General features: G+C 36.7%; 1 protein-coding gene across 1 annotated transcript in view; it reads left to right on the forward strand.

Annotated features, from left to right (window-relative positions):
• Phlpp1 (PH domain and leucine rich repeat protein phosphatase 1) overlaps positions 1-24,676 on the forward strand; it is a 217,943-nt gene that overhangs the window by 182,042 nt on the left and 11,225 nt on the right. Inside the window, exons 11-15 of the mRNA XM_046428206.2 lie at positions 1,114-1,314; positions 4,516-4,678; positions 9,606-9,736; positions 14,126-14,230; positions 23,287-23,481. Of these exons, the coding sequence (XP_046284162.1) occupies positions 1,114-1,314; positions 4,516-4,678; positions 9,606-9,736; positions 14,126-14,230; positions 23,287-23,481 (795 nt within the window). The remainder of the gene's footprint in view (positions 1-1,113; positions 1,315-4,515; positions 4,679-9,605; positions 9,737-14,125; positions 14,231-23,286; positions 23,482-24,676) is intronic.

Below are 24,676 nucleotides of genomic sequence, written 5' to 3' on the forward strand. Positions count from 1 at the left end.
GAAGTATAATATAAATATAGAAAAGTAACCAAATCCTAAGTGTAGCAGATGATGACTTTCCTCAGAGTGACACACACCCAGACCCAGATGGTAGAAACATTAAGGCACCCCTCCCGGAAGCTGCCTCCCTCCACCTGAGTCACCCCACCCTGACTTGTGTCTCAGGAGATTCATTTTGCCTAACTTTGGACTTTATAGTAATAGAACTATGCAGTATATCCCATTGTGTCTGGCTTCTCTCAGAAGCTCAGCCTTTCATTTAAGAGATTCATCATGTTAATGCTGCGGTTGTAGTTCTTCTTTCTCACTGCTATGTATATTCCATTATTTTACTCCAGAGCACATTACCTCATGCAGTTATGAATGCATGGCAGTACCATGTGGTTTAGATATTAAGCTGAAAAGGACTTATTCACTATGTGGTTTAGTTGTATTGTGATCTAATACAAATTGTTTTATTACTTGAAAAACCCCTTTATTTTAAAAATAGATAATTGTTTTTCTCTTCCTTAAATCAGATTATTAACTATCTTATCACTTTTCTTTCTACTCCCCACAAGCTATAAAAATTATCACTTCCTCTTCTTTGTGCTTCCATAAAAAAATCTCTCTCTCTCTCTCTCTCTCTCTCTCTCTCTCTCTCTCTCTATCTATTTATTTGTTTGGTACTGGGGATTGAACCCAGAGGCACTCTACCACTTAGTTACAGCCCTAGCCCCCTTTTTACCCTCTTTATTTATTAAAGCTTTATGGTTATACATAGTAATTGGGTCCATCCCAACAAATTCATACATGCATAGAAATCAATTTCAGTTCAAACTTGTGGTCCTCCTGCTTCAACTTCTGTAGTCTCTGGGATTATGGGTCTTTGTCACCACATTGGGCCAATTTGTTTCTTTTTACAAATTGTTAGTAACTATTGTGTTTATCATAGACAGTGGGTCAGGGAATCACATCTACTAAATTGAATTCTTTAAAGCCAGGATCTGTCTTTTCATTATGTTTCTAAATCCAGTACACCTGGTATCAGGCAAGGAGCTTCTAAGTTTGCTGAGGCTTTTTAACTAGAGCTCTGACTTATCAATGGGGTTTTATTGCATTTTGTCATTGTAGCCTGAGATTTCTGAATGCATCTGCAAACAAACTGGAAACCCTTCCTCCAGCCACACTTTCTGAAGAGACAAACAGTATCTTACAGGAATTGTATTTGACAAAGAACAACCTTACAGATAAGTGTGTGCCCTTATTAACAGGACACCCCCGTCTGAAGATCCTTCACATGGCTTATAACCGACTTCAGAGTTTTCCAGCAAGGTAACGGAGGGTTGGTTGTAAAGTGGTGTTCTTGGTTGCATTTCTACAAATGAATTCATAGGAGGGGGAAAGATACAAGCTGAACTATTTCACAGGTAATATAAAGCTTGTTTCTCCCTCATTCGTAGTTCTTTTATACAAGCTGTGATGAGCCTTCCCTAAACAGAAATGTGCTGGTTTTTCTAACATGAATGTGTCCAAAGACTCAATGATTATAATGCTGTTAAGATTTTGAAATAAGGTGTGTTGTTTAGTAGGTAATGTGTGAAAATCAGAATGTAAACTAGGACCTGAAAGTTCTTCAATAGGTACTAGCTTTTGTATTCATGTTCATGATATAAAAAGCAGTGAGGGACCTAGGAATGTAGTTCAGTGGCAGGGTACTTGCCTATCATGTCCAAGGCCCTGGGTTTTATCCCCAGAACCACTACCACCAAAAAAAAAAAAAGTGGTAGGTGGCCTAAACAAACATAGAAACTGTGACATTACAAATCATAGCTCTCAGAATATTCCATTTTTTTATTGTCTTCTTTTTAATTTCTAATTTTGGGGGAGTAGTGGCAGTGTCTGGCTTTGAGTGAATCTACACACTGAGTCTGCCACGAGGACTTACTCTACTTCATTTCATTGACGTTTATCCATCTAACAAGTTAGGACTTGGATCACATACCCACACATCAAGAAGCAAACACTAACCCTTCTGGTATTTTGCTAGTAATTGCATCTCAGCATTAGGGACCAAATAAAACTACCAGCACAGCCTCCTTCTGCTGCTACTAGGGCTACCAATCTATTCAAGACTTTGCAAGAGGAGGAAGGCCCAAATATGTGGTGACTTCACGTATTGCTTTGTTTCAGTATATTTCCCCCTCATTTGATGTTGATGGTTAAACTCTCTATTAGTTATGTATACTTTACTGTGGAATGCAGAGATAATATTTTTGGAGAAAAATGGTATCATATCAATGAGTTTTATTGCAATAAGGCTTTGTTACATATAACAATAACGTATCTATCTGAAAGAGTTTATGATCCTATTTCAGGTGGCAAATACATAAATCCTGCCAGAGAAGTGAGCATTACATCTGATTCTTAAGCATATCATGCCCCCCCATCCAGTGCTCCCTGCCAGGTGTAATTACCCACCCTAAGTGCAGAGAAGTTTTTTATGCACTTTGAAAAATTTTTCTTACTCTAATTTCTCTGTCTCTGGGGGGATGTGATTTGGTGCAGTAGCTCCCCTAGAAGACCTGAGCTCAAGAGCCAGGGCTGTGACTCTCTTTTCCTTCCACTTCGTGTCACATGTGACGTCTGTCCTATAGTAAATAGACATTTAGCAAATTGTTACGAGCATTCCCCATGGTAGTCATTGTTTGGCCACATTCTTTCTTTGTTGAGAAATGGAAACTTCTTTGAGCCTGATTTTTCTTCCTTCTGTCATTTTTTTCACACTACATTAACCACTGGTTTCTCTGTATTTCTTTCAAAATATAACGACAACATATTCAAATAATATTCTTATGAATTCAGGCTGTCATAGATGGATTACTTCACAGTCTGTGTGTTAATGATGTTTATAATGTGTCCTGATAGGCTGTTCAGAGCTTACATAAAAGACTTGATTTTATAAGGTTAAAAACTTAGTTCCTATTACATCTTAGGCATATATTTATTTTCAAGATAAGCAAATAAGGTGACCTTTAATATTTGAGAAGTGACAGAGAAATATAGTGCTTTTGCCAAAATAAAAATTTTAGCAAAAAAGTGTGTTGTGACAAATGTAACCATAACAAGTAGAAAAGATACTGATGACTGTCAACTATGACTCCAGTTGCAAATTGATTTATATAACTGAGGAATCCTGTGCTTTTCCCATCACCAGGGGTAGAAAGTGGCTCTGAAGAATAGATGATGTTTACAGAGTTGGAGCTATTGTTTTGTCCTCCAAACTTGTAGAGAAGGCACGAGACCCTAATTCTCATATTTTTCTTTATTTAGTTATTTCATTAATTAAGATTATAGATGATGATTGAACGATAAAAAATTCTTGAATCAAAGTGTTAAATTACATTATAAAATGTTACTAAGGTAAGGGTAGAGAGATTCCTTCTTTGTGGATGTGTAGCAAGAGTTGAAAGAAATTTCTTTTGGGCCCAGTTTGAATTCAGGCCCTGACAAATTATCAGAACAACTTTGAACATACCCCTGCTCCTCACCACCACCTTGTGATCCTGAACAGTGTCAGAGAAATTCTGGATGTGGGGTTTGAGGAGGAAACCATACCTTTTTTTTTTTCTTTTTGGTACTGGGGATTGACTTCAGGGACAGTAGATCACTGAGCCACATCCCCAGCCCTATTTTATATTGTACTTAGAGACAAGGTCTCACTGAGCTGCTTAGCACCTCACTTTTTGCTGAGTCTGGCTTTGAACCTGCGATCCTCCTATTTCAGCCTTCTGAGCTGCTGGGATTATAGGCATTCGCCACTGTGCCTGGGGGAACCATACCTTAATAGAAGCTATTGCTCTGTTCCCACATCACTTTGGGTTTTCACTGCCTATACGAAGAAATCATACACTCAAACTAAGCTTTCTTAAAAGCAGTTATGTAGATTATTGCTGACTTTTGACCCATTTAAGTAGAATTTTCTTTGAAATTCAGATTAAGCTACCTAGCAAACTGATTGTTGCCAGGGAAACTTAATTTACACACAGATTTTTAGGAGATAAAGAATATCACTGTAGGGCACAGTGGCACATGCCTGTAATCCCAGCAGTTTGAGAGGCTGAGACACAAGGATTGCAAGTTCAAAGCCAGCCTCCGCAACGGTGAGGTGCGGAGACCCTGTCTCTAAATAAAACACAAATTAGGGCTTGGGATGTTGCTCAGTGGTTGAGTGCCCATGAGTTTAATCCCCAGTACCAAAAAAACAAAAAACAAAAGAACATCCACTTTCTTTCTTGTTGCCAAGTTTGAAGAGTTGAAGTTAAGTTTTTGTTCTATAATAGGAAAGGAAATGACAAAATACTTCATAACCAAAAACAATGATGAAAAAATTGTTTGTGAAAATGACTATTAAAAGTGAGTCTTTAAAGTCATAATAAATTGTTCTTTTGTTTCTCATTATGTGCATATGTGTGTATTTAAATTGCCCTATAATTATTTTATAACTCCTTCCCCGATGGATTTTCTCTTTTTCAGTAAAATGGCAAAACTGGAGGAACTTGAAGAAATTGACATCAGTGGGAATAAACTGAAAGCCATTCCAACAACTATCATGAATTGCAGGCGCATGCACACTGTGATTGCTCACTCCAATTGCATTGAAGTTTTCCCTGAAGTTATGCAGCTCCCAGAAATCAAGGTATGTGGGTTGATTTCATAAACTCTAGGTTTCAGGTCAGCAAAGAAAGTTGGCTTTCCTAATTCATCAATTCAAAATGTTGGCACCTTTGCTGAATTTGACTCACAATGAAGACTCACAGCAGCCCCTCCCTCCATTCAAAACAAAACACTGGACTGGATGTTCGGGCAATTTGTATTCTTGGGCTTTGTCCCTAACCATTGGAATGACCCGAGGCTATCCACTAGCCACTCAATTCTCCTTCCCCTGTCTGTCCAGTAGTACTTGTGTCACTTATTTCCAGGTTGCTTATGTGACTCAAAAGATGAGTCAGTTGTGAGAACAGTTTGAAAAAATTAATAGTACCACACAACCTGCTGCTTGCTCACCTAAATTAAATATCATACACCACCATAATAGCCAATCAGAATTAGAATAAGATATATTCCATGCTTGTATAATTATATCAAAAGGGACTCTACTGTCATGTATAACTAAAAGGAACCAATAAAATTTTTAAAATATTATTTGAAAAAGTGATAGTTATCTTATTCTAGAAGTCTGAATTGATATTTTAGTGTTCTTTCATATGAAAATATTTTAAGTGGTAGTATAAGTATTTATATACATTTAAACTTTTCAAAAAAGAAAATTTCTGGTAAAAGTAGTTAGTGTATTTCAAATGGTAAATATGCCTATGAAAGTCTTCACCTCAAAATGAGCCCTAGAGTATATTTTTTAATGGAAAAAGATATATTATTTCTAATATTCCTGTCTGTATTACAATATTATTATTGAGTTAATTTCCCTAAATTTTATTCATATTCCTTCTGTAAAATAAAGTACAATAGTTATTAATTTTAAAGTATCTCATAAAAGTATTAAGTTCATTTCAGTTATAAAAACTTAGGCGTAAGGTATAGCTCAGTGTCAGGGTACTCACCTGTGTAGGGGTTCAATCTTTAGCACTTCAAAAAAATAACAACAGCAAATGAAATAGATCTCCATCTGGATACCAGTTAGCTCTCAGTCAACTAATGAGAAAACATGATCCAAATGACCACTTAAGCCAAACTTGGCTTGATTAGACCTGGACCTGACTCATGCCAAGGCTACTAGTGGCTGACAAACCCCGGAAATGCCAAGAGGATAAGGTACTTGTTCTCCTTCCTTGGGGCCCTCCATTGAACTGCATAATGGCCAGATTGATAATGTAATAATCTTGCCCCCAAACCCAAGCTTTTAGTTTAGTAATTTCTAGTTAGTGACTTATTATAACCCTTTTGAAGTGTATTGTAAGCAAATGAAGTATGTTTTAAGCAATGGAAACATGGTGAATAAAATTTGTGATGGGATTTAAAAAGTAACTTCTTTGTATCAAATTTCTATGTTCTTGTGACTTTTTGACTTAAATTACTGGGTCACCATCTTTTACAATGTTATACCTTTTCTTAAGGAGATTATTTCATGTTTGTAGTTTGGTTTGCAGTAATAAACTAAGATATGTTGAGTGAGCTCATCTCTAGAATCTGTTTAACTGGGCATGAGTATTTTTAATATGCTGTATTCTTGAGGGCAGTGGATATTGGAAGCTGAAAAAATAAACAGCCCTCACTTTGGGCACTGAGCAGCTCTCAGTCAGCTAGAGAGGAGAGCAATCCCATACTCACCATGTGGGCCAGACTTGGCATGGTTGAATTCAGGCAAGCTCTGTTTGTTGTTCTTGCCTGTAAAGTGCAACAAAAGAGAGACCATTAGCTTGGACATAAAAATTCAAAAGAATGAGGGGAGATGGCTGGGTTGGAATGGACAGAAGAAAAAGGACTAAATTTTTGGGAAATGAAGACAGATCAGAGACCCCAATTAGGTGTGAACTGGGTGGAGTAGTTGACCTAGTAGACTCACAGTTACTCCCCAAATTGAAACCAGGAATAGCCACCCTGGTCCTGGATTCAGATTATGTAATAGTCATTCAGGAACTCTTCTAGCAGTCAAGGGAGTCTTTTGTCAATTCCTGTTTGGGACAGGGTTCCGTATGAGGGCTCAGGAAAGAGGGAGCAAGCAGTGTCTATCAGGAGGTGGCCATGGAAGCCACTTTGCTTTCTGCTTCTTGCTTCCTGTTCACAAGGAACAGTCTAGTAGGAAACCCAAGACTGTATAGTCTCACTCCCTTTCAAAATTGACAAACTGGTTTTGATAAAAGGTGAGGGCAAAAGACCTTCGTAGGAGTTTAGTGGGTGGGTGGAAGAGCAGTTGGTAGCAACTGAGAGACTGAAACTCCGGTGTGACTGTCTGGAATAAACCACATCAGAGAAATCACTCCTGAGGTTCAAGACCGAGTACTGGGGAGTGTGGAATGAGAGAGGGAGGGAGACATCCTTGACAGCAGTGTGAGGAGTGGATCAGAGGGAGGCAAGACTGAAAGTGTAGTTAAAATGCAGTTACATTCCATGAGGGGAAATGCGGTGTGGGTCAGAACCAGGGTAGCAGAACTGGATAGACAGATGGGTGCTAGCTGCAGTGAATTACTCAGAGAAGCATGGGAAGCAGATGGGTCTGTGCGGGGAGGTGGTGTGGAAGCTTCATCTCTTAAGATTACACGCACCAATATTATCTTTATAAACAATCACCCTTCTGAGCTCATCTATCTGCAGAACTCTGAAAATTTAAATCTTCAGGTGACATTAAAAATTGCTTTTAGCAATTGCACAAAATTCTGTGTTGCTCTGGAGTATCTTTAGTTTTTAATACTATAAGACATTCTCTGATTCCTGAATTTGTCAGCCACTACCTCCTGAACTACCCACACCTGTTAGTCCTTTAACTCATTCTGTCAACGTCAGTAGGTTGATTACAGTTACCCCCCATTTGTTGTTTCACTGTGCTGATGTGTACTGGCTGTGCTGGCAACAGAGCCCATTATTAAGCAGTGTTATCAGTTTTCATTAAAATCGGGCTAACTGTTCATACAGCATTATTTATAATAGTAAAAGGAAATAACTATTTTCCTTTTATTAATATTTAGGTTAAGTGAATTAATAACATATACTGAGAGTATAGGGTTATTAAATGATAGTATCTTAGGCTATTCAAACTACTATAACAAAATACCTTAGGCTGGGTAACTTATAAACAACATAAACTTAACAGTTCCAGAGGCTGGGAAGTATAAGATCAAGGTGTCAACAGGTAACAAGGTCCTTTCCTCATAAATGGTGATGTAGTGTCCTCACACGGCATGAGGGGTGAACAGACTTCCTCAGGCCTCTTTTATAAGGGCACCATGTGGGTCACGAGGGCAGAGTCCTCATGACCTGTCGACTTCCTAAAGGCCCCACCTCTTCACACTGTCACATTTGAGATTAGATTTCGATGTATAAATTTGGAGGGACACTAACATTCATAACATAGAAGATGAAATGAAGATAGGAAAAATGGTTGCAATGGAATAATAAAAGAGTAAATGAAATATAATGAAATTATACCTACATTTTAAGAGTTTTTTTAAAAAATATCAATAGTAAGGCAAATAAAGGGGGAGAACCCAGAATGCTAACAAGGTTTGTGTTGGGTGATAGATTTGGAGGTAAGTCTTCTGAGCTTCTCTGTTTTCTGAACTTTTTTAAAATTTTATTTTAGTTGTAGATATACAAAATGCCTTTGCTTTATTTTTATTAATTTTATGTGGTGCTGAGGATCAAACCCAGTGGCTTCCACGTGCCAGGCAAGTGCTCTACCACTAAACTACAACCTCAGCCCATTTTCTGAACTTTTAAAAATGTGTCTCTAATGCTCTTATAATAAAATGTAACTTCAAATAGTAATATCATTTTATATCATTGTTATTATGTGGAAGCCACAGTATGATGAAACATTTTGTTTGGAAGCACTGAATTACATAGTCTGTTGAGAATATAGTTGTCCAAAACTGTAGGTTTTCATTTTATCCAATCTCTACACTCGCCCAATCCATAATAGATTTAAATTCTTTAAGAATTTAAGTAAAAGGAAGATGTCCACTTTGATGATACTGAAATTCTTGGATACAATTTCCTTTCCAGCCATCTTGAGATTTTTAATAGGCCTTTTTTTTAAGTTTTTTTTTTTTTTAATTATACTAGGGTGCTAACTCTCAAGCCAGATCATTGAAAGCTCTTCTGTTGAACAGTGTGCTCCATTTTCTTGAATCCAGAGCACTCACAGTCACTCTTTTCTCCTGTGCATGGTTCCTTCTCAGAAGAGTGGTAACTCTTTTTAGAATTTACCTGAAGAGGGTTTTTTTTTTCCTTCCTTAGTCCCATCACAAGTAACACCTAATTTTTGTTCTGTGCAACATGATGATCCATTTTGTGCTTGCCTTGTAAATTAGATTATGCAGGACCTGTTGAGAGTCCAGATATGTGTTAGATGTCTTGGGGACATGATCCTTACTTGACCCAGCAAGTCTTCCTTTCTTTTTACAACAGGCAGGTTCCCCTGTTAGTCTATCTTTTAGCCGATTTCTTATTTAGCTTTTTTTTTTTAAGGATCTTCTCATTTTGAGTCTGCCTTTTCCCTGTTTTGCATTTTTGTTGGTTTTAAGAAGGTCCTTCAAAGTTTATTTTAAAGTTGCAATTGTAGTCCTCATGTCCACAGTAGGCACAGAGATTTTGTAAACTATAAGAAAAACTCCTATATTAGGATTTTTCAATTAGTGCTTAATTTAAATGTAGAGATAAATTTAAATGGAAATGATTGTGCATTTTTTGTATTCTTCAAAAAAAGTAAAACATTATTATTTAGCAAAATCTGTTTTAAATATGTATGGCAGAGTGGCTGATGAGCTACTTTTTCTGCATTTGACTGGTTATATTACAGTAAATGGTTGAGCTGATTCATCTGCAGAGGGTAGGAATATAGAACCAAAGGATTTCTCCAGACCATCTCCTTGTTTCCATTTGTTCCTCAGTGCGTGGACCTGAGCTGCAATGAGTTAAGTGAAGTCACCTTGCCAGAAAACCTGCCACCCAAACTGCAAGAACTAGACCTGACTGGAAACCCCCGCCTTGCCCTCGATCATAAAACCTTGGAACTGCTGAAGTAAGTATTTTGTTAGGCATTGTGGCCCCACCATTGTTCACTGGCAGTGGGATTTATAACATGGTGAAAACACGAAACAAAGTGGGAAGCCGCTATAGACTCCGTAGCTATATCTGCACACATAGCAGATATAGAAGACCCAGGATATGGAAGACCTAGGGAGAGCAAAGAACAGCCAAGATGTCAACATAAGTCTCAGCAGTCCCTCATAACATGGCTGTGACACTTAATGCAAATTAAGGAAGGATTTTGAAAGAGATGGATGATGTGGGAGTAATTGACAATTTGAAGCTAAAATTCAGATTATTTAAGCAAAACTGGGAATGTGGATTTTTAGCAACTAGATCCTGCTGAAGTTCCCTTTGTGTTTGGGAAACAGTTCATTGTCACTACTTTATTCTGCATGTTGATAAAGAATTACAGGTTGAAGATTGCTAAAGTAACGTAGGTAGAAAAAATGTCTATGTGAATGCTCATCACAGAACTCTAAACATCTTGGTAGAATTAAATAATTCTACTCTACAATTGAATATTATACTGTCATTAAAATCATGCTGACCTACATTCTAATAGGGAAAATCTCTACAGTATATTAAATGAAAAAGTTTACAAAGAAATTTGTACAGTATAAGCCTATTTTTCACAAAATAAATGTGTGTACCTTGGGTAAGTGTGCATGAATACAGCAAAAAAAATGCTTTCTGAAAGAATATGTAAAAAAAAACTTAAATAGTGTTTTTCTCTGTATTGTGGGTAGTCTTTATTTTCTTCTTTAAACTTTTCTAGAGTTTTAGAGTTTTTTTGGTTGTAGATAGACTCAATACCTTTATTTTTATTTGTTTTTATGTGGTGCTGTGGATCAAACCCAGTGCCACACATGTGCGAGGCAAGCCCTCTACCACTAAGCCACAACTCCAGCCCAGTTTTTGTAGTATATCTTAAAGTGGCAGCCTTGAACATTGACCCATGTTAGTCATTGTATCTGTCATATATTCGTATACAGTGTTGGAATATTCATTGCTGAAAGTCATTATCTTTTATCTCAGAAAAAAAAGAAAACTGACAAAAAGAATAGAATTATGGTGAATGGTCCATTAAAACTAACTTCAGTTTTGTGTGAATCAAAACTTTAAGAGCACTTACAGGGATTACTGAATAGAATTGGCCTAGTTAATGCCTATTTGTTGACATTTTAAGTACCAAATTGATTTTTGTGTATAACTGAAGAACACTCCCCAACAGGGTGTCCTAGGGAATACATGGGGTTTTGCCACTTTTTTTTTTTTTTTTTTAGTTGTAGGTGGACACACTACCTTTACTTTATTTTTATATGGTGCTGAAGTTCGAATCCAGTGCCTCACATGTGCTAGGTGAACACTTTACCACTGAGCCCCAGCCCCAGGCCCAGCCTCGGGTTCTTGCTACTGTTGATCAGGTATATGAGACCTTGGCCTAATTCTTTCAGTTTGTCCAGACCTCATCTATAAGATGAGCAATATGGCCTGCATGATCTCTAAGGAAATTTAAAAGACTAAAGGTACATCGATCATCAATATATTTTCATCTTCTTGAGTATTTTTTTTTACAAATGATATGCAATTTTTGCATTAAAAAAGAATTTATCAAGATTTGTTATTAAATGAAACTAGCTATTTGCAGATAAATTGTTTTTTATCTCATACCAAAATAAACCAAATGTATTTCCAGCTGAATTAAAAGAGTTAAATCTATAAAAAGAAATTATTTTTAAAGTAAAAAGAAGTTATATGAATATATTCACCAACTAGAAAGGTCTTTTTAGGTAAAAAAAAAAAAAATGGGTGGGTAGGTAGAAAGTCTCCAGAAATCTATCTATCTATCTATCTATCTATCTATCTATCTATATTGGCTTTGATGTTTATGTAGTATATGTTTTTACATAAATTTTACACATGAAAGTTTTTAAATTACCAAGAGTAAGTTTAAAAGGCAAATGACAAGCTAGAAAGAAACATTGGCCAAAAAAAGCATTAATATTCTTAATAGAAAATGCTCTTATAGTCAATAAGAAAAGTACTCATTCGAACAGAATATGAGCCAATGGAAGAAGTGCAAATGGTTACATGAAAAGACTTAAAAAATAATTTAATTAAAATACTAAAGTACTTAACACTTTCCTCCTCAAGTTGGTCATGCTAGTGGAGCACAAACTGGTATAGCTTTGCTTAAAAGCAGCTGGTCTACTGTTTCAAGCTTTTCAAAATATTCACATACTTAGACCAAGGTTCTCTCTAGCAAAATTTTGTCTTAAAAAATAATCAGAAGTATAGTGTTCATTTTAAGCACAGGGATAGTCGTAAAAATATTTCTAATTACATTTAGAATGAATATAAAACAACTTGAGAAAATATGCAGAACATTACTAGAAAAAAAGGTGCAAAACCATTTGGGGGGTGACCCTATCCATTATATATGCATAAACAAAAATCTATTTGTTAAAGTTTCTAGGTAGCTGAACTACTGTGAAGAAGGCATTGTGCTCTCAGATCTTAAAAATATTAATAACAGACAATGGATTATAATCCTAAAAATGTTATCTTATGTTTTAACATTTGGAAGGGTGTGGGTCCTAATATATTGCTTATGCTTTTAAAGGGTTGGCTTTTTAGTTCTACCTGGGCCAGGGCACTCTATTAGTTCTACATGAGCCAGGGCACTCTCCTGTGGGACTAAACTCCTGCTCTTACTCTCAAAATCATTTGAAAATGTTCAAGAGTAAACATGCAGATTCCTTCTGATAACTGCTCAGCCATTCTGAATTCTAGTAGGCAGAGAAGAAATTAATTGGTGCTTCACTAGAAGGGATTATTGAGTGGGGCAGGGAGGTTAAGGATTAATTTTTCTTTTAATGATCAGGCTGGGAAATGGAATCATTTTTTGAAGACTCTGTTCTATAAAAATTATTCGTGTCTTTAAACATGATCCTTTACTTTTCCCTAGAATTCAGGAAGGTAGGAAGATGATTTAATGAGAGCCTTAAAATTTGCTTTAAGAAACCCTCCCATTGCTTACCATTTTAGATGGATAAAATTTAGTGCCAGGTTATAGAGAGAGCAAATAATGGCAGATTATCTTCTTGTTTTTAGTGGTAGGATTGAAAACTTGGAAGAAAAGATATATAGCCCTACCATAAAATGAAGTGTTAATTTGGCTTGGGGATTTCCTGTTGGTACCATGTTTTACAGCTTTTTAGGATAAGGAGGAAGGTGAATATTTGCTAGTAATTGAGAGTAGAACTTTCTTTAACCAAATGTTTTTAAATTTCAAAGATGTTACCACCAGCTAGTACTATAATCAAAGTGAATATTTATTTATTCACTAAATATCAGTTTACATCTTAAGAGTTTTAACTGATTCTTAGGAAGAGTATTCAGTTTTTGTTAGATTTAGGACTTAATGAATGCCAAAAGGTGAAGTTTGGGGGATCATGAAAAAAGAATTTAGGTATTATCAAGAGATGACACATAAACTTTTTCTCTTGTTCAGATAATATGGGGGGAAATCCAGTAGCAATTTATAAGAAACAAGCAGGATTTATTTGACCATATGGTATCTAGTCTTTCTACAGACATACTTCACATATGCTATGACTTCCTGTTTGAGGGCACCAAATGCTTTCTAGTAGACTGATTTTTATAAAACTCCATTTGAGAGTTTTTTGGTTTGTTTGGGTTTGTTTTTTTTGTTTGTTTGTTTTGTTTTTAGTTTTTGTATGTGGGTCCTATTGGACCAATTTGAAAGCTGAGGTAAAATAAGAATTGAAATCTCTTAGTAAATGCATGTAGTTGACTTTATTAAAATACCCCTCATTTACTTTGTACAAGTACATTTTATTTTTGCAGCATTAACAGGTCCAGGGACTGGTTCTCGATGTTATTTGTTAAATATTTGAAGGGATGATATGGGCAGGAATTGGATTTGGAGATGAATATTGCAGATTTCTCTCACATACCCTAACCTCAGTGTAATTTGTTCATCTCAGGTTTAGATGGTGGTGGTGTAAGAATACATTCAACCTAATATCTTTTTTTTTTTTCTCTCATGACAAGGCTGAAAGCTATTCTTTTCATTCCCAGGAGTGAACAGCCATCGAATGTAGAATATATCACAATCTCTAATAGCTGCTTTATAATGCTCCTGAAAACTAATTCTCATGCCATGTATATATGCTCTTCGGTTTTCATTATGATGAGTAACTGGTTCTTGTTGCTAATAAATATTTCAGACATAGTATACAGTAAAATCTGGGAAGTCCAGAGTGATTAGCAGGTGTTTTTCAATTCTTAGATAAAGGTAACAATTCACACATTTGGTGCCAATGATTCCTGTTTTCCCTGTTTGTCTTGTTAGTAATATCCGCTGCTTCAAGATTGATCAGCCTTCGGCAGGAGATGCATCTGGAGCCCCAGCTGTATGGAGTCATGGTTACACTGAAGCTTCAGGAGTTAAAAACAAGTAAGTTCTATGAAACTTTAGAGCAAGAACTGCCTCTTGCCTGCCCCCCTTTAGTGGAGTAGAAAGAAATTCAGTGCTGTGGCACACACTTTTCTCATGTCAAATTTCTTTGAGTGTGTTGGGCTCCCTTGTGACTTATGTTTGAACACCAAGCTAAGGTCCTGCTTGGCATCACATACTCTCCTTTTGTGAGAGATGTTGCTAGGATACAGTGTAACTGACACATTATATCTATGTAAGACTCCAGTGTTTGGAAAAGGCCTAAGCATTGAAATGCATCCCTTCCCCCTTTGAAAAGCCCCTTTATCTTTCTCTGGAGCCTGTTTACCAAGCAAAAACAGGGATAGTATTAAGGGAGAAGTAGCTTTAATTGTCCATATTCAAGATCACTTACGTTGACTATGGAGCTATTTTTTACGGTCTAAATTAGCTTGGCAGGAGCTTGATGTCGATTTCCTGTAATATCATCTGCTTGTCTCCCACCAGGAGTGGTCCAACCTAATTTCTTTTTCTTTCTTATTTTCACTAACCTTTTTTCTCATAAATACAAGTGTTGATTTTCCTGAGAAAGGTAATCAAGCTTCTTAGGCTTTCTTTTTTTGAGGAGATGCTAAGAATTAGTTATAGGAAAATAAAGAGTTCTATAAATTATAGTCATAATTTCAATAGCCAAAGTGTAAGAACACAAAGTATTGAGAGTAGAGGAAGAACTAAAGTGGAGGAAGATCTAATAATAACTCATATTAGTATTCAACCCTGGGTGCGTTAGTCAGGTGAGAAACTTTAAAATAATAATAATAAAAAATTCCTCAGCCTAGACCCATGGAATCAGAATATCTTAAAATCTCTCCAGGTGGCTCTGAAGTGTGTCCAGGATTGAGGACCACTGAGTACTGACTAGCCAAATATCCTTCATGGAGAATAAAACGTGGGATTTTTGCTGCCTTTCTGACTGCTCTTCTTTTGGACAGAAAACAGCATCAACTTCAGTTCTGGATCTGACAAATGATCTCTTCCTCTTTTCCTAAAGGGTAATTTGGTCTGTGTTGACCAGAGAAGTAGTAGTTCCCATCTTGATTCCCTGTTCCGTTTGCTCAACAAAGGCAGAATAAACAGAGCAGGCCTGTCTCAGTCCTTCCTGGGCCCTAGCTATTGCTGTATTTCTGGTACTTAGTACTCTATGTCATCTTAATAGCTGGTGATTAGTATATTCTTTAGGTTACTCAAATTTCCTTTCTGGAGGTAATCACTTTTCGGACTAATGGATTTGTGTGAAGATGCTTTCTAATTCTAGAACACTGATGTGAAATCTGAGATTATGTTTTAAGTATTTCTGGACATTAAAACTTAATATCTACTCGTGTATGAATTAACAATTAACCACTTAGGTCTGTTTTTTTCTGGCATAATTCCCCCTTCCACAACTTTTTTTAACTTTTGTTATGTTGAAGTATAACATGGGTTCAAAAACGTGCATACATAGGCATATAGCTCTGTGAATTGTCCTGGAGTGAACTTGCTTGCAGACCACCACCTGGATCAAGAGATGGAAGATGAGCAGCCCTCAGAAGTCCTAGCCCACCGTTGCCCCTGCTTTATATCTCCTAGCTTTTTTAACCCTTTGATTTTGCCAGCAGAAGTTTTTCGAGAGTGTTCGTTTTTGGTTTTTCTTTTTTTGGCATTGTAGATAAAGTAGTCACTTCAACAAGAAGTTTGCTGCTTTCTACCTTGTAGGAAAGGGAGAACTGTGATGTCCCTGCCTCCAGATCTCAATGTCTCTTCTCTCCCCTTCCATCTCCCTGGGGTGTAGTGTTGCTTCCCTGTCAGGTCATTTCAGATCCTATGGGGAAACTGAAGCAGGGAGCTACAATTGGATAATTTAGGCTCTTCCTCAAACCAAAAACACACAGGGAAAAGACATCCTAAGAGTGGTCACTGGTTCTTTGAAGGTTGTTTTATTTTTGCAGTGCTGGGGATTGAACCCAGGGTTGCTAGGCAAGCACTCCATCACTGAGTTATACCCCCAGGCCCAAACTATAGTTTTAAAAAGGAAAAGGAAAAAAAAAAAAACATTTCCTTTCCTCCAAAATCTAGTTTATACAGCGCCTTATGACTAGCAAGGGGAGTTTACAAAAGGAAGACAGAATATAAAATGATTATGTAATTTAGCTGGATATGGTGGCACATGCCTGTAACCCTAGTGGCTCAGGAGGCTGAAGCAAGAGGATTACAAGTTCAAGACCAGCTCTTAGCAAGGCCCTATCTTATATTTATATATATATATATATATATATATATATATATATATATATATATATATATGGCTGGGGATATAATTCACTGGAGAAGCACCCCAGGGTTTAATCCCTAGTACCCCCCCCAAGACGATTATAAAATTTAACTTTGTCACAAATTACCATATAATTTAGGATAACTTAATTTTCTTAATGAATGGAAGCAAGAATTTCAAAGTACTGAGATAAGACCCAGACTGCTCAGCTTAGAATCTGGGCTCTATACTTACTTGCTGTGAGACCAAGGGCAGTTACTCAGTTCTTTAGCTTAATTTCCTCATTTGTGTAATGAAGGGAAATCTTGATACACACACACACACACACACAGGTTATAATGAGTGTTTAATTGAGGTTTTCCCCCTATTAGCTTATACTAAGAAGGAATATTAGATATTCAGAAAAAATCATCTTTTTTAGTGAATAGTTCTACAAATTTTGATGAAAGAATATCATCTTGTAACCTCTACCATAATCAAGTTATAGAGCCATTTCATCACCCCCCCCAAATTTACCCACACCCCTTTTTAGTTAATTCTTCACCCCTACCACCAGTCCTTGGCAACTCCTGATCTGTTGTTGTCCCATTAGTTTTGTCTTTTCCAGAATATCATATAATGGGAATTACTATGTAGACTTCTCAGTCTGTCTTCTTTTGCTGCATAATGAATTTGAGATTCATTTGTGTTGTTCAGTGTATCAGTAGTTCATTCCTTTCTGTTGTTGAGTGTGATTCCTTTGCATGGATGGATGTATCATGATTTATTTTATCCATTTATTATTTGGAGGATATTTAGATTGTTTCAAGTTTTTAGCACTTATGAATAAAATGCTATTAACAGTTGTATACAGGGAGTTTTCCCCATATTTTTAAATTGGGGCATATATTTATTTGTACATAATGGTGGGATTTGTTGTTACATATTCATACATACATATATATAATGTAACAACATAGTTTGGCCAGTATCATTTCCCAGTATTTTCCCTTTCTCTCCCCTGTCTCTCACCCTGGTCCCTTTCTTCTACTTTACTGATCTCTCTTCGATTTTCATGAGACACCCTCACCTCTTCTCTAACCTTTCTTTCCCTTTTTCCTCTCTAACTTCCACATATGAGAAATATGTGACCCCTGACCTCAGCTTGGCTTATTTTGCTTAACATAATGGTCTCAAGTTTCATCCATTTTTATGACATAATTTCATTCTTCTTTATGATTGACTAAAACTCCATTGTGTAGATATACCACATTTTCTTTATTAATTCATCTGTTGATGGCACCTAGGCTGGTTCCATAGTTTGAATATTGTGAATTGTGCTGTTATAAACATGGGTATGTATGTATCAATATAGTATGCTAAATTTAACTCTTTAGAATAAATACTGAGGAGTGGTATAGCTGGCTCATATGGTGGTTTCATGTTTGTTAAAGGACCTTCATACTGAATTCCACAGTGGTTGTACTAATTTACAGTCCCTCCAACAGTGTAAAACTGTTCCTTTTTCTCCACATCCTTTCCAGCATTTATTATTGTTCATATGCTTCTTAATGGCTGCCTTTCTGATTAGAGTGAGATGAAATCTCATGGTTGTTTTGATTTCCATTTCCCTAATTGCTTATTATGTTGAACATTTTTTTATGTATTTGTTGGCCATTTGTATTTCTTCTTTTAAGAACTGTCTGTTCAGTTAATTTGTTTGTTTATTAATTGGGTTATTTGGTTTTGTTTGCTCTGTAGGAACAAAATTTATTCCCATTTAAAATAAGTTATTTGGTGGGTTTTTTTTTTTTTTTGGTGTTGTTTTTTGAGTTCTTTATATATTTTGTCTATTAATCATCTGTCAGAAGAGTAGTTTCTCCCATCCTGTAAGTTCTTTCTTCACATTCTTACTAGTTTCCTTTGCTGTGCAGAAGCTTTTTAATTTGAGGCCATACATTTATTAACTCTTGGCATTATTTCCTGAGCTTTAGGGGTCCTATTGAGAAAGTTGTTGCCTGTGCCTAAAAGCTGGAGAGTAGACCCTATGTTTTCTTGTAGGAGTTACATAGTTTCTTGTCTAATTCTTAGGTCTTTGGTCCATTTTGAGTTTTTTTGTTTGTTTGTTTGTTTGTTTGTTTTTGGTTTTGTTTTGGTACCAGGGATTGAATACAGGGACACTTGACCACTGAGCTACATCCGCAGCCCTATTTTGTGACAGGGTCTCACTGAGTTGCTTAGCACCTTGCCATTACTGAGGCTGGCTTTGAACTCGCGATTCTCCTGTCTCAGCCTTCCAAACCCCTGGGATTACAGGCATGTGCCACCATTCCCAGTCCATTTCTAGTTATTTTTGTGCAGGGTGAGACATAAGGAGCTGGTCTCATTCTTCCACATGTGGAGAACCAGTTTTCCCAGCACCATTTTTTAAAAAGACTTTTTTCTCTGGTGTGTTTTTGGTACCTTTGTCAAGGATCAGATAACTATATCTGAGTGGGTTTGTCTGTGTTTTCATTTCTCATGGGTAAATGCCTAGGGATGGGATTGCTGGGTTATATAGTAAGTATATATTTACTTTCATAAGAGACTACCAAACTAGGTTGAAAGTGACTGTACTGTTTTGTAGCCAGCAGCAATGTATTGAGAATTCTAGTATCTCCCAAATCCTTGCCAGAATTTTTTATTGTGAGGTGGTGTTGTTTTGGCCTTTCTCATTAATAGTAATATTTCACTGTGGTTTTGATTTTCATTTCCCGGTGCTAATGATGCTGAACATCCTTTCATGTGCTTATTTACCATCTATATATCTTCTTCGGTGAAAATTTATTCCTCCACAATTAAGTGTAATATTAGCTAAAGGTATTTTTATAGGTGCCTTTTACTGAGTTAAGAAAGTTCTCTAGTTTGCTAAAAGTTTTTAATGATAAATGGATATCAATTTTTGTCATAGGCTTTATTCTGCATCATAGAGATGATCACCTAGTTTTTTTTTCTTTTTTATTCATTTTTTAAAAAATGACAGCAGAATGCATTACAATTCTTATTACACATACACAACACAATTTTTCACATCTTTGGTTGTATATAAAATATGTTGACACCAATTCGTGTCTTCATACATGTACTTTGGATAATGATGTTTATCATACTCCACCATCCTTGCGAATCCCCTGCCCCCTCCCATTCCCTCCCACCCCTCTGCCCTATCTAGAATTCATCTATTCCTCCCATGCTCCCCCTCCCTATCTTCATCATATGGGATTAGGCCCCAACTTCCTTAATAAGACTCCTATAGTGCAAGAATTAAAACCAAGAATCAATAAATTGGATGGAATCAAACTAAAAAGTTTCTTCTCAGCAAAAGAAACAGTCTGTGAGGTGAACAGGGGGCCTACATCCTGGGAGCAAATTTTTACCCCTCACACATCAGATAGAGCACTAATCTCTAGGGTATATAAAGGACTCAAAAAGCTAAGCACCAAAAAAACAAATAACCCAATCAACAAATGGGCCAGGGACCTGAACAGACACTTCTCAGAAGAGGATATACAATCAGTTGACAAATATATGAAAAAATGCTCATCATCTCTAGCAATTTTTATTCTTTAGTCTGTAATATGGTGAGTTAACAGTGATTGGGTTTTTTTGTTTTGTTTTGTTTTGTTTTTTTGTACTGAAGTTTAAGATTAAGATTAACTCAGGGACACTTAACCACTGAGCCACATCCCCAGCCCTTTTTTAATATATTTTTATTTAGAGAAAGGGTCTTGCTGAGTTGCATAGGGCCTCAGCTTCCTGAGACACTGGGATTACAGGTGTGCGCCACTGCACCTGGCCAGTGACTGGCTTTTAAATATTGAATTAGCCTCCCATTTTCAGTATAAATTCCACAGGGCTATGATATATTATTATTTTTATATGCTCTGAACTCAACTTGCTGGTAGTATGTTAAGGATGTCTGTATTCCATGATGAATAGCCATCTGTAGTGTTCTTGTAACATCTTTGTCTGCTCTTGGTATCAAGGTAAAGCTGGCTTCATAGAAATGAGTGTGTCCTCTTCTTGCGTTCTCTGGAAGAATTTATATAGAATTGATAGTACATGTTTCTTAAATATTTGGAAGAACTCACCAGTAAAGACATTGAACCTAGAATTTTCTTTAATTATTAATCAAAAATACAGTCACTTAGTATAGGATTTTCTCTTTTCTTATATGAACTTCAGTAATTTGTGTCTTTCAAAGAGTCTATTTCATCTAATTTTCAAATTGTTCTTAGTATTGTTACTAGCCTTTAAATATCTGTAGAATCTGTAGTGATGTCCCTCCCACTCTCATTCTTGATATTGGTAACTTGTTTTTTCCTGATTAATTTTTTTTCTCTATCATTTTTCTGCTTTTTGTTTCACTCACTTTTCTTATTTTTATGTTTCTTTCCTGCATTTATTGGGTTTGTTTAGCTCTTACTTTTTTAGTTTCATAAGGTGGAATCTTAGATCATTGATTTGAGTCTTCTCTAATTTTTATAATATAAACCTGTAGAGTTTTAAAATTCCTTCTAAGCAATTTCTCCAATATAGTGAAGGATATACTTTGACTAGAATTCTTTAAATTTATTGAAACTTGTTTTTTGGCCCAGAATATGATCTGCCTTGGTTATAAAGTGCATTTGGAGTTGCTGTTGGGTAGAGTGTCAGGTCCGGCTGGTTGATAAAATTGTTCATGTCAAATACTGTATTGACTTTCTATTGATGAGTGATGGGCCATAATTAATGGATCTGTCTGTTTCTTGTAGTTCTGCTAGTTTTAGCTCTATGCGTTTTGAAGCTCTGTTATTAAATGACTTAACATTTAGAATGTTGAGGCCTCTTGGGAACTGACCCCTTTATTATTATGAATGACTGTCTTTCTTCATGTAATATTCTTCATTTTATTTCAACTTACTATAGTTTTTTGTCTCATTTGTTTTGTATTTACTTTTTCTCTATTTCTAATTCTTTTAGAGTATTTTTATGATTACATTTTGTCTTTTTTCTTTATTCTTATTCTGTAGTATGTGGATGGGTGTGTGCTCATGCATATGCAATTTGTTTAGGGTTTATAGTATAATATTTAACTTATTAGTTTACTTTCAAGTAATGCTATATTATTTCACATATAAGAACCTTGTAAATGTGTACTTTATTCCTCCCATCCCTGTCTTTATGCTGCTTTTGTAAGATCTTGTATTTCTACATCTCTTAGTGTATATCATTAGTGTTTTTAGTTTAGTATGTTATTTTCTAAAGCAATGTTTAACTTTCATGCCTTTGACATTTGAGCCAGGTAATTCTTTGTTGTTATTGGGTGGGGGAGAAGGCTATCATGTGCCTTGTAGTATGTTAGCAATATCCCTGGGTCTCTACTCACCAGTAGTATGATCCCCACCTCACCCCCATTGCGGCAGTAAAATTGTCTCCATCTATTTGTCATTTAGAGGGTATTTCATTCTTGTGTGTAGATCCAGATTTCCATCAGGTATCATTTTCTTCCGCCTCAAGGTTTTCCTTTTACATTTCTTATAGGGCTGACCTTCTGCTGTCAAATTATTTGATTTGTGCATCTGAAAATGTTTTCATTTCAATTTAACTTTACAAAGACATTTTTACTGGTTAGAAATCTGGCCTTTCTTCTAGTGGTTGGGTTGTTTGTTTGTTTGTTTAATCAGTAGTTTAAAGATGATGCCCCACAGTCTTCAGTGCTATTTCATTCACAGTTTTGCACCCCTGTGCCTTGGTTCCTGGTTTTTAGCAGTTTGATTTTGATGTACTTTAGTTAAGTTTCTTCATGTTTCTCTTGCTGGCAGTTTGTTGAGCTTCTTGTATCTGGGTCCTCCATCCCATTTATTTTTTTCTGTTTAATTTTGGATAATTTCTGAGACGCAAATTACTTGGAAATAGTTTAATTTCTCTGAGCTTGAGTGGGGCATCTCTGATTTTCAGCAACTCACTTGCTCGACAAGCTCTTCTTCCACCAGTGCTCTCTGCCTGGGAATTCAACCTCCTGGGCCTCCCTGCACCCCCAGCTTGACACCTCAACACAGGGAGGCCACAAGCCTCTACCCAGGGTCGCTCCTCCTGTTGCAGATTTTCCCAGGAGTAAGCAGAGCCAGTTTTGTCCCGTGCCAGAACACAGTTGTTTCAGTTTTTTCTCAACCCTTTGAAAAGTGGTTTTTGAGGCCTTTTGTATATTTTCACATGCTTTTCATGTTGCCTATTTTATTCTAGTGTTTTAGTCGTCACCTTATTTTGGTCTGGTATAGATGTTCTCCTTAACAATTGTTCATTGAATGAATATATAGGTAGGAATTCACAATCTTATATTATTTTTCATGCCTCCTTTTCCTGTTCTTTCACTGTCATTAAAAATAAAATCAGGGGCTGGGATTGTAGCTCAGTGGTAGAGTGCTTGCCTAGCAAATCTGAGGCACCGGGTTTGATTCTCAGCACCATATATAAATAAATTAAATAAAGGTCCATCCACAACTAAAGAAAATTAATAAAATAAAATCAGACAAGAAAGATGGGGAAGGCATGTGTGAGGCATAATATGTGTTAATTATTCTTCTCTGTATGTAGAAAGTGGCTGATACAAATTAGCTGTGGTAAATTACCTATTCCTAATATGTCTGCAGTCATGAAGAGCTACCAAACTGGAATAGGCAAATCTGAAAGAAAAAAAAAAAAGAGTTGAGTTGGGCAGAGAGAAGGGAAAATGAGCAGACTCAGCACAAGTGTTCTTGCTTTGCAGGTTGTGTGTCGCAGCTCTGTCTGTGAATAACTTCTGTGACAACCGAGAGGCCCTGTATGGTGTATTTGATGGAGACCGCAATGTGGAGGTGCCGTACCTTCTCCAGTGTACCATGAGTGACATTTTGGCTGAAGAACTGCAGAAAACAAAAAATGAAGAAGAATACATGGTCAATACGTTCATTGTTATGCAAAGGTAAAACACTTTCTGCTCTGTGTACTCTTGTTCTTTAAGTGTTTGCCTTCTGGTTAGCAAAGTGGGTGCCCAATAATCTCAGGGCACTGTTTTAGACTGTACATGCTCAAGGTGTTGCCTCAGTGGTCAAGGAGGACCTGTGCTTGGGTTTGAGACATGCTGGTATTCAGGTAGCTTTGTAGGAGGCGGAGTCCATGGCAGGAATGTAGTTTCTCAGAGAATTGGACCTTACAGGCCTGTTTTGTTTCTAGATTTTCAGTGTTTGCAACACCCACCCTCCCCACAATCACATGAGCTCCACAGGCTGGAATGGACTGGTGTTGGACTTCTTATTGAAATGTACCATTTCTATCCCAGTTTGTTGACCTTTGTGGAATTTTGACCAGGAGTTAAAGCATTCTTTGTTATTTTGCCCCCTTTCTTGATGTTTAAGACAGCATTGCTAACAGAGTCCTCAGTGTTGCCTGGCACTTCCACCTGCCACACAGCTCCAGGAGTTGTGGATTGTTGTTTGGATCCTTAAGACTGAAATCTAGTCTCCCTCATTCAAGGAATTGCTCATTTAGTCATCTTAAGGGATTTGTAGGTTGTACAGGAATTGCCGATCTATAAATAATGGACCACAGACCATTGCTCCTTTGGGACTTCAAGTGAAGAGTGTCCTAGTGCTCCAAAGTTCATGGTAACAGAGATGACCTCTCTTTTGCTGCTTTTCTTCTCCTCGGATCATCTACCAGAGGAAGTGGCTTTGTAACCAGGGTATTAGTGTCTGCTGCAGAGGCTGTTCCCAGTAACTTTCAGAGTTGTGTCTGAGTTGTGAATGGTTCTTCTTGCAGAGACTCATGCAGGGGTTCTGGAGTGGGTCTCTGCTGCCAGAATCACCTCGTGTGTCAGATTCCCAGTGGGCATGAACAATTAGCAGTTGAACAATGGTAAGAGCTAATACTTAGCAAGCCCTTCATATGTAGAGTCATTGTTCCAAATACTGTACATGTGATAAATTTTTTCAAGTGAGATAGGTATTGTTACCATTCTTATATTACTGATGAAAAACTGAGGTACAGAGAGGTGAAGCAAGAGCTGGTTGGTTGTACAGCCTGGATTGGGGCTCAAGCAGTAACACTCCAGAGGGTGTTCTAACTACCAGCCATGCTTTTTTTAAAAAAAATTATTATTTATTCTAATTTGTTATATA

This window comes from Marmota monax, unplaced genomic scaffold (genome assembly GCF_021218885.2).
Source record: "Marmota monax isolate L192 unplaced genomic scaffold, Marmota_monax_Labrador192_F-V1.1 WCK01_AAM20220418_F8-fsc00201, whole genome shotgun sequence".
NCBI classification, from domain to species: domain Eukaryota; kingdom Metazoa; phylum Chordata; class Mammalia; order Rodentia; family Sciuridae; genus Marmota; species Marmota monax.